The 10,908-nt window shown below is 37.5% G+C and overlaps 1 protein-coding gene across 1 annotated transcript; it reads left to right on the top strand.

Annotated features, from left to right (window-relative positions):
- Nucleotides 1-9,508: 9,508 nt before the first annotated feature.
- LOC122025589 (chloride conductance regulatory protein ICln-like) lies at nucleotides 9,509-10,529 on the top strand. Its single transcript, XM_042584424.1, has 3 exons — nucleotides 9,509-9,681; nucleotides 9,746-9,866; nucleotides 10,337-10,529. Exons 1-3 carry the CDS (start codon nucleotides 9,509-9,511, stop codon nucleotides 10,505-10,507), a joined length of 465 nt encoding a protein of 154 aa, XP_042440358.1. The 3' UTR covers nucleotides 10,508-10,529.
- The last annotated feature ends 379 nt before the right edge of the window (nucleotides 10,530-10,908 follow it).

Raw genomic sequence — 10,908 nt, 5'->3', positions numbered from 1 at the left:
GTATAACTAATTTCAAAAGTATAATTAATTTTAAATCTTAATGAATTTCAAAATTATAATTAATTTTAAATCTTAATTAATTTCAAAGCTATAATTAATTTTAAAATTTTAATTAATTTCAAAATTATAATTAATTTTTAAAATATTAAATATTTTCAAATATTAATTTTTAAAATCTTAATTATTTTCAAATCATAATTAATTTTCAAACTCTTAAGTATTTTTAAAGTTAATTAATCTTCAAAATTTTAATTTTATTTAAATGTTCAAATCTAATTAATCTTTCAAAATCTAAAACTTAAATATTTTTTAAAATTCTCAAACTTAAAATCAACATCAAAATTAACCAAACATCATCTCACACAAACTTATAAGCTTAACATGTTTGATAACTTAGAAAGTGTGAGATGAAAAATTAAGAAAATAAATAATTATTTTTACTTTAAACTTGTGTTTTAACTTTGAACTCTTATGTTTGGACTCTAGGACCCTAAAACTTAAAGTATTCATTTTTGTTTTTGCATTAATTAAGGGGGAGTGAAAAGAAGTTTAAGGCGATAAAGTTAAAGCATTGTTTTCAAGATTTCAAAGTTAATTTTGTAGATCTTTAAAAAGTTTAGTGTTATTTTTTTAAAACTATTTTTGAAAAGAAAATTTAACTCTTTTTGAAAATATAATTTTTCAAAAAGGAAGTTCAAATAAAAAAAATAATAAATTTTTGAAAAAATATTTTTAACTAAGTTTTTATGTACTTCACTAAGTTTTTTAAAAAGCTAAGTTATTTTCAAAACTTAAATTTAGCTAAGTTTTTTTTGGAAAAAAGCTAAGTCATTTTCAAAACTTAAATTCAGCTAAGTTCTTTTTTTGGAAAAACTACATCATTTTCAAAGCTTAAATTTAGCTAAGTTTTTTTGGAAAAGCTAAGATATTTTCAAAGCTTAGGATTAGTTATTTTTTTTCTAAAGGCCAAGTGATTTTCAAAGCTAAGTACTTAACTAAGTTTTTAATTTTTTTTAAAACTAAGTACTTAACTATGTTTTTTTATCAAAATCTTTTTAAAGCTAAGTACTTAACTAAGTTTTTGTTAAAAGCTAAGTATTGAACTAAGGTTTTTTTCAAAGAAAATCTTTTTCAAAGCTAGGTATTTAGCTATTTTATTTAAAAGGTAAATGATTTTTAAGCCAAGTAAGTGCTACCCTTCAGGAGAGTTTAAAAGATTAAAAACTCGCCTTTCAGATTTAAAGATTCTTTTTCTCTCTCTTAGTACTCTCAGAGGGAGAGAGAAAGGTTAAAGTTAAGAGTTAAACATAAAGCATAAGCATAAGGGGGAGTTTTTTTTAATATGTCAAAATTATTGTATTTTAATTATGTTTATGCTTAAATTCCTTTTCATTATGTTACAATAAATATTGTTATATTTTACTTAACTTTGAAATAGGTTGTCATAATTGAAAAAGGGAAGATTGTTGGTGCAAGGAGCACCAGATGATCGAACCTAAGTTTTGATTATGGAAAAGAGTCCAAAGTTATGGTTTCTTATTGTCTTACAAGTGTGATTGAGCTTGTAGGAAAGTCCTAAGTGACATTAGGCAAAAGTTCTAGTGGATACTAGGCAGGTAGAAAATCCTAAGGGGAGGTAACCCTAGGTTCTAAGGGTCATAACTCTAGGTTATGGAAAACCCTACAGGGGGGGGAGGGGTAACCCTAGGTCCTAGGGGGTGGTAACCCTAGGCAAGCGAAGTCCTGGTCTGGGGGACTGGGTGATGTCTTGGTGGGTCGAGCACTTTGGCCGAAATCCTAGAGTCAAGGACTCTAGATGAAAATCCTGGTGGTCGCGAACCAAGTGGAAGTCTGGGTGGGTCATGGAGTGGGCGTTTAGCATGAAGACCTGAAGTCTCAGACGCTAAGTAAAAGTTCAGTCGGTCTGGAGGACCAGTCTGGCAAATGGTAACTCTCCTGAGAGGAGTAGGTGAGAACGTGTTCCCCAAAGAGGGAATAGTAGCCGTCGGTTCGACCTAGGATTTCCGGAGGAAATCTGAAAATCATAACTAGATAGTCTGAAGGCAGTCATAAGTTATATATTACTTTTCTATTATTTTCTATTTTTCTAACTCTGTTTTGCATGGAAACTAACATTTTGCAGGTTGAAGTTTCATCCTTGATCGATCGACCAAATCGGGAATTGGCCGATCGAACCTCCAATCAGCAAGATCAGATCTCCAGCGAGTGGACCGGGTTCTACTAGGGGATCGGTCGACTGAACATCAGGTTTAGTCAATCAAACCAAGATAAGAAGTGACTTGATCAAACTGGGTCAATCGGGTTAGAGATCATCGACAGATTGGTCGATCAAACAGCGGGATCGATCAACCGAACGAAGACTTCTATTTGAACAGCAGAACTTGAACAGGAAGCCAGACCGATTCAAGTAGGATCGGTTGACCGGTCCGGGGGATCAGTCGACCGATCATAGTTGGGTCAAACCTGATCCCGAGATCAGTGGATCTAGATCAAGTCTGAGGTGGCTATAAAAGGGATCTCGTCCAGCACTTCGAAACAACGAACTGAGAATAACTTCTACACTGCTCCAAGATGATTTGCAACATCCAAACACTGCTCCGACAATCAACGAACAATTATTATTCATTTGTTGTCGGTATACTTTATTTTCTTTAAAACTTGTACTTGTACATTTGTAAAGAATTTTTAGATCTATAGTAATTTCCCAACAAAAGTGATCAACGATTGTTGGCCTTGGAGTAGGAGTCATCATAGGTTCCGAACCAAGTAAAAGAACTATGTTAGCATTGCTTATGTTTTCTTTCTTTATTCCACTGCATTTATTCTGTGTTTTCCAAAATGAGTGAAAAAGTCACGAGTGCTATTCATCCCCCCTCTAGCACACATCGATCCTACAATTTTGTTCCTCGGACGCACTGAGTCTGTCGGCTCTTTTCCCGTGTCACCCTTCTCGCTAGCTGCGTCTTCCGCTCAACTTCCAGTATTCCTAAGCTCCTGCATACTTAGACACAAGGATCAAATATAATAGGATCTAACTAAACTTAGTTGACCACATCAAAACTACCTCGGAGTTCTAACAATCTCTCCTTTTTTGATGTGCATCAACCCAATTTCAAGTTAGGGTTAAAAAGATATAATAACATAAGTAAATTACAAATAACAATTGCAATACAATGAATTAAAGAATTTTAAAAAAAGCTTATTTATGCAAATATCCAAACTCCCCCAAACTTGTACTAATTTCTCTCCCTTTGATCACATTAAAAATAAAGTGAGAAAGGTAAAGTTAGATAAAGAATTTAAATTTTCTAAGGGTTAAGGAAAATTTTTCTTAAGGGTCAATAGAATTTAAATGTTTCAAAAATAAGTTTCAAGATTTAGAAATGAAGTTTTAAGCAAATAATCCATAGAAAATTCATTATTTATCAAAAATTAAATTTTTGAGTATTAAAAAGTCTAAAATTTTTAATAAGAGTTGAATATATATAAGGCAGATATAAAATTTTACACAAAGGAGTTAACTTAAGCGAAAAGAAAATTAAGAAAAACTTTAATTTAAAAATTATATTTTTAACAAATAGTTTTTTTTATTTAGAAAAAAAATTATAATAGTTAACTATTTAACAGTTAGTCTATTAAACATTCGTTTCAATAATTGGCTTTCAAGCTGTGACGAGACACTAGGCCTTCTTGGATATTAGAACAACAACCACTTCTAAACAAAGCTTTTTAAAGAAATTAAATATTTAATTTTCTTTCTGCAAATTATAACTTAAAAAAAATTTACTTTATTCTAAGTAGGATTTGGGAACTCAATATAGGTTTCTTCCTACTGGATTGATTAAGTATCTTTTAAGAACATATTTTAGTGATAACTTTCTAATTTAACCCTTATGATATATAAAATATCAATTTAGACTTCTATTATTTTTCTAGACATTTTGATTAAGACATGCAGAATTTCTAGATTTTTCAATTTGGTCCTTCAATTTTTTAGTTTCTTCCTTTAACTTATGATACATTTCTAAAGGGCAGGTTTTTGCGAAGATTATTTTTAATTCAGCATTTTCTCTTTCTAGTTTTACTAAATCCTTGGAAAGTTCTTTAATAAATTGAAATGACTTTTTAAAAGTTAAGGCATGTACCTTACTTAACTCAAATTTTGATATTTCCTCTTCATCGCAACTTTCTTATGATGATCCTCCCCCTTCATTAATACTCATCTCTGAGTTTCTTTCATCTTCTCCTTGGTGGTCGGCCAGTAGGGTTAGTCTAGCGTAGGCCTCGATCTTAAATTTGGAGGATGAAGATTCATCCCATGTTGCCTTTAAATTCTTAAGTTTCGCTATTGTTGGTCTTTTACCCTTGTCTTTCTTCAGTTTAGGGCAGTCGTCCTTGATGTGCCCTTCTTCTTGTCAATTTTAGTATCGAATATCCCTTTTGCTTCTTAATTCCTTTTTTGTCTACAACTTGAATTTGTTAGATCTAATAAATCTATTAAATTTTCTTACTAATAATGTTGCTTCGTCTATGTCGATGGATGCTTCGGAGTTTGAGTATGCCCGCTTTTTGGGGCTTGTAGTGATAGGTTCTGACTTGGTCTCTTTCTTTGTCCTACACATCGAGACTCGTGTAATTCGAAAGTGGAAAAGAGGCTTTCTAATGTACTTATCTCAAGGTCTTTAGAGATATAGTAGGAGTCTACTATAGATGTCCATTCTAGTGTCCTCGGGAACACATTTAAAGCATACCTTTGAACATCCCGATTAGTTACATTTCTCTGAGGTTTGTTAATCCAGTGATTAGGTCTTTGATTCTTCCATGTAGATGAGCAACCGATTCACCTTCTTCCATCCAGAGGTTCCTAATTTGGTTCTGGAGCATATACTGTCTTGTGAGCTTAGCTTCGAATGTACCTTCATGTAGCTCTAGAAACTTCTCCCAAAGTTCCTTTATTGATTCATAGGCGCCAATTCTGTTGACTTCTTATGGAGGTAGCATGCTCAGTAGATGGAATTCGGCTCGTCCATTTGTCATAAAATCTGCTTACTCCTTCTTGGTCCATTAATACTCCTCTTTATCTTTTGGTGCTACAAATTTATATTTTAATATTAACAATAAGTAAAAATCGATTTCAAAAAATACCTCCATTTTTCTTTTCCATATCGCTAACTCCCCCTCGAACTTAGGCAGGAAGATGTTGGGTTCAGCCATCGTCTCAGTGCTTCAGTCGGTGGTTAGTCCTTCTGAGGCGTTCTCTGATACCAATTGTTGGCACAGCGGGGGTCGGCAAAAAGGGGATGAATTTCCTGTATAAGATAAAATAGAAAAACTCTTATCGTTCTTTCAAAGTAGATTAGTAGCACGATAGTAAAATTATAGTAACAATAAATTAATGAACAACTAATAAAATAAAAATAGGTAAAAGGTCAGAGGTTTACTTGGTTATAACCTATGTGGTTGTTAATCCAAGACATTGAAAAACACTAGCAGATCTCCTTCGTTAAAGATAGAGAAGCCTTTTACACACTTTGAATGCTCGAAAGTTGCTAGGAAATGAATACAAAAGTTGTTGACGATTTTCTAACTTCAGGGGTCTTTTTATAGCCCCTGGAAAATCCTATCCGAAGCTGGAAGGCGCCTCCAACAAGGTGGAATGTGCCTCCAGCGAGGCAAGAGAGGATAATATTTTATCTTCACCAACGGTCACTTTTACCTAGTCTAAGACAACTTCAAGTAGTTGAAGGCGCCTTCTATAAAGGCTCGAAGGCACCTTTAAGAGATTGAAGGTGCCTTCCACTATAAAGGTGTGAGGGCACCTCCAGTAGCGTTGGAGGTGCCTTCAGCAGCTTCGTTTGCTCTTTCGCTACTCTGATCATCTGGGTGATTTCGTTCATCTAAAATTGGGCTCACCCGAACCCATCTTCCGGCTTTCTCCTCGAGCAAGCTTCCTCCACGGCTTCTCATCCACTAGTGTACTCTTCCGTAGCATTTCATCCCTTGGATGCACCGTGCCCGTCAACTCCTTTCCTGTGCCACCCTCTCGCTAGCTACATCTTCCGCTTAACTTCTTATATTCCTAAGGTCCTGCACATTTAGACACAAGGATCAAATACAACAGGACCTAATTGAACTTGGTTGACCACATCAAAACTACCCGAGGTTCTAACAAATAGATCATCATCCTTACTCGACTTGAATTCATCGGGATGCATCGTCTCTTCTTTTGCCTCTTTTGCTATCAAAATCACCCTTGGTCGCTGACTTGTATTCCTTCATCTTCATTAAATTTTTTCCCTCTTTAGCATCTTCAAAATACCTCTTTTCTCCCTCTAATTTCCCATACACATCGTCTTCCTCCTCTCCCCGTCTCCCTCTTCCACGCACACCTGCATGGCCGATGACTCCCAGAACCGGCTCTCCAGTGCAGCCATCCACACTAGATCTTATCGACATCTCATCAAAAGTAGAGCATTCTTGGGAGGAATGCAAATGCTAACTTTAGCTTCCTCCTCTTCTTTTTTATTAAACTTGTCTGCAATCAATGAAGATGGATAGCTGATGAGATGACTCATCTGTTGACTGCAAAAAGAACTCAAGAGGGAGTTCGAAGCCACGAGTGAGCCTACCACATCAAAGAGGACAAAGGAAGAGGAAAACATTAGCAGATAGGCTAAGGAGGGGTCCCAGCACAGTCACTCCGATGCTTAAGTCAAATGGAGAGACTCGGCAATGGTGGTACAAGAACAGTGATGAAAAATAGTGGGGAGTGATGGGAGAACTTACTGTTGGGGTTTAATCAAAGTTCCATATTGGAAAGATTTAGTAAAGATCATGGGTTTAAAAGTATGTAGGATATCTACATTGACATGAGACCTTTTTGGGAGAGCCCAAGAGTAAAGTCACGAGGGCCTAAACCTAAAGTGGACAATATCATGTCATTGTGAAGATATGTGGACATCCTTTAGACACAACAAGTGGTATCAGAGTTAGGCCGCTCTTCTACGGACTAATCATCGAGGGAGCAAAGTGCTAGAGGAAGATGGAGTCAGAAGATCCACTAGGATGGGATATTCGGATCCCACCTCTATATGACAGAGAATACTTCAGGTATTGGAGGCCTCGATTGGATACTTGGTTCCAAATGGATTGGGACCATTAGATGGAATTGGAGGATCCATTCGAAGCTTCGACGGACAAGAAGGGAAAACACCTCCGTCCTCGGTATTAGACCAAGGAGCAAAGGGAGAAATCAGAGATGGATAAGGAGGTAACAAAAATTCTATTAAATTTATTGCCCCTAACATTTTAGTGAGTGTAGGTAAATTCAAGAATGCAAGTGACCTATGGAAAAAGGTAATTGCATTTCATGAAGATCCTACAAAACTCCAAGTAGTGGAGGAGCCCAAGGAGAAGAGCTCATTGGTTCAAGAGGAGAAGGACCAATTGGTTGTTGACACATGCTCAACATCCGAGGAGGAGAAGGAAGATGAGGAGGTATCATCTACATCTTCAAGGGAGAAAGAAGTGAAATCGTCCACATCATCAAGTGAAAAGGATGAAGAGCAATCTAAGGAAGAGGAGATCTTGGAAGCTCAACCCTCTACCTCAACTACCAAGAAGAGCACAAAGGACCACATCAAATGCTTTGAGTGTGGTAAGATGGGGCACTACAAGAGTAGGTGTCCTTCACTCAAGAAGGTAAAGGAGGTAAACTCTAAACTCACTAAAGTTAATTTAGAAACTAATGTGAGTTGTAGGAAGAAGAAGAAGAAGAAGCACATTAGATGTTTTACATGTGGTGAGTGGGGTGACTACCACACAAAGTGCCCAAGGAGATGAGAGGTCAAGAAATTGGCGCACTTGAAGAAATGAAAAAAGAAGAGGAGCTCAAGTCAAGGAGGAACTTCAAAGGTAAAAGGGAAGGTAATCCCTATTTTAAAGTTTAATCCAAGTTCTAATTCTTATATGCTTGTTAGAAATAATGTAAATTATTTATCCAAGCATAATCATGGATTTAGGTACAATGATAGGAATAGGGTTAATGTAGGTGATAACCCTAGGAGACCTATTCATGCTAAATCTAGTAAGGGTAGACCTAATAAGACTCAAACCGCTTTGCTTAAGGGAAGGAAAATGGGTGAAACCCTAATCATAAATCCTAAGAAGGGGAGACATATGTCTAGGAAAGTGGGTAGGTCTAGGGATGTCCAAGGTGGACATGTTGATTCAAGGGTTAGAGCCCTAGAATTAGAAAATCAAGCCTTGAAGGTAAGGCTTGAAGAAATGGAGAAAGTCCTAGATAGGTTCATTATTGGACATAGAGGACTTGACATGTGTTTGGGTGGTCAAAGATCCAAAAGTGTCAAATTTGGTCCCTCCCATGCCAAGTGGAGGTCAAGTGCTAGGGTGACACATGGCATTGGTAAGGGAGGTGTGATAAAGGACAAGAGAGAGGCATCCAAGGCCAATAAGAAAGAATATGCTAGGCTGGCATATAATTATGGCAAGGATGAGGTGTCCAAGGTGAAGGGCAAGAAGAAATTAATCAAAGACAAGATGTCTAAGGTTAAGAAAATCAAGTTTGTAGGCCAAGTGTCACCTATGGTACACCATGTGGGTGTAGCCATAGTGGATGCACTACAAGAAAAATCCTCATAGACATCGGTGGAACAACAACGATTTTAAGCAAAAACCGATGTCTTTGAGTATTTTACACCGGTTTTTCCAAAAACCGGTGTCTATAAGCGCAGATTTTCGCTCATAGACATCGGTTTTTAAGTCGATATCTATGAGTGCCTTTTTTTCGTTAATAGACACTGATTTTAACAGCGATTTTTAAAACCTGGTGTCTATGATAAAATAAAATAATATAATTTTCCCACTAATACTTAGCCGAAATTTGCAACACTTCACTCTTCTCTCTAAACCTAAACCTATATCGCGCCGTCCACCGTATACCGTCGCCTCATCTCCCTCATCCCCTTCCTAGATCGACGCCCCTTCCTCTCCCGATCAGGATCAACACAGGACGTCCTTGCTTCTCCGTCCAACCACACCGCATCTCCTCCAACTCCTCCCTTTGGGTGAAAAGAGGCTGCCTGTGTGGCTTGGAGTCGTCGTCGGGTCGCTAGAAGTCGCCCTCCTCCACTCTTTCTCGATCCCATATCTGGTAACCTCGATTCCTCATCTCCTTCTTCTGATTTGATCCCTCCTTGTCGATCCTCGCGTGGTCAGGACTGATCGGAGCTCCTTGCTCGCTGATTTTGCTGCTCGCGGTAGGATTCGGCGCTGCCTCCAGGTGTGTTATCAATTAATCGGTCGACATGGTGAGGGGGAAGACACAGATGAGGAGGATAGAGAACCTTGCCAGCCGGCAGGTGACCTTTTCCAAGCACCGGAGAGGCCTTCTGAAGAAGGCCTTTGAGCTCTCTGTGCTAGATTAAAAAGGGGCATTTTGTCCTGGGAACCCTAAGATACTCCCGCTATGGGTTTAGGGCTGCTGGACTTCGATGGTCGCACCGTCGACGACGATGGACGACCCCTGCTGGAATCCAACGATGGCGAGGAGCTGATGCATGTTGAGCCTGGCGTCGCCGTCACCCTCGGTTCCCGACCCATGGAGTCGCCTGGAACTCTCTACATCACCTCAAGGTATCAGTGCCACGCTCACTCAGTTTCTTGCTTCTTGTCTTCTCTCAGATGTGAGTGGATCCTGCATGAGGGTGATTTGGCTGAGCGACGCTGACAAAGGGAAAGGGTATGCGGTGGATTTCTTGTCGTTGTCCCTCCACGCTGTGTCAAGGGACCTGGAGACCTACCCCTTTCCTTGCATCTATACTCAGGTATTTGATCTATGAATGAGTTTGGGGCGGTTCTACCTGAACTTCTATTGAATCCAAAGGATCAAAATTACAAAACGTAACTTTTTTTTCTTTTCTGTTTATCTTGAACATTAGAAAGCTTTTTGTGTTTTTTTGGAGAATTCATTATGGTGCTCGATAATGCGCTATTTTCCCTCACTGATTGGTAAACTTGAACTTTTGTTGCCTCTAACTTGAATTTTCTAAGCATGAATTAAGGGGCTACCGGTAAGCTGTTTCTTGGATAGCTACATGTTGGTGCTTGAGGTTGCCTATTTGAGTTGGTGATTACTAGCTGAGAATGGTCCTTTATAGTAATAATGTCCTGAAGGATTTGAATTATTTGAGGGGCAAATTTGAGTTACACCATTGAGGATAGTCAGATTGGCTGATGGCTCCTGTGCTATTTTTTGCTTTATTGCTTATGTACTGTTTGTTGGATTCTTCATCAGATCGAGATAGGCGACGAAGATGAAGAGTCTGAAAGCTCAGATTCAGAAAGTAATGATGATTTGGAATTGTCAAAAATCACTGAAATGAGACTTCTTCCTTCAGATGCTGGAAAGTGTATCCTTGCTATCATGCATGCCTCATATTGTTTTCATTTGTGGCAAGTTCATTGATTGATGCATTTTTCATGTATAAAGTAGGCGTTGCTGAATCTTTTGTGGTCAACTTTCTATTTAATGCTATTATGAGTGTGTTTGTTAAAGTAGGAAAGAATCTGATGTAGTTGGCATTGCTTCATCATGGATTTTAGTTATGGCATAATAATACAATTATGAATGTCATCTTATCTTATTGTTCTGATTATCCTGCAAGTTCATTGCATCGATCTTTAACTCATTGATTGCATATTCTGGGGTTGTGATTGTCTTCTTATCAAGTCCCATCTTTCACTAAGAGAAAAATCTCTATGCTTTTTATATGGTTGTTAAGTTCAGATCATCCTTGCATGTTGCTTCTTTTTTTCTTTTCTTGATACTAAAAAAACCTTAGAATTTGGGTTTGGTCAATTGTTTCT

The sequence above is a fragment of the Zingiber officinale genome, chromosome 9B, assembly GCF_018446385.1.
Source record: "Zingiber officinale cultivar Zhangliang chromosome 9B, Zo_v1.1, whole genome shotgun sequence".
Classification (NCBI taxonomy): domain Eukaryota; kingdom Viridiplantae; phylum Streptophyta; class Magnoliopsida; order Zingiberales; family Zingiberaceae; genus Zingiber; species Zingiber officinale.
This window is presented reverse-complemented; position numbering and strand designations above follow the sequence as displayed.

Coding starts and splice junctions, on each gene's coding strand:
- LOC122025589 (XM_042584424.1), top strand. CDS start 9,509: ATGGGTTTAGGGCTGCTGGACTTCGATGGTCGCACCGTCGACGACGAT. Junction 9,682..9,745: donor TACATCACCTCAAGGTATCA/GTGCCACGCTCA, acceptor ATCCTGCATGAG/GGTGATTTGGCTGAGCGACG. Junction 9,867..10,336: donor TTCCTTGCATCTATACTCAG/GTATTTGATCTA, acceptor ATTCTTCATCAG/ATCGAGATAGGCGACGAAGA.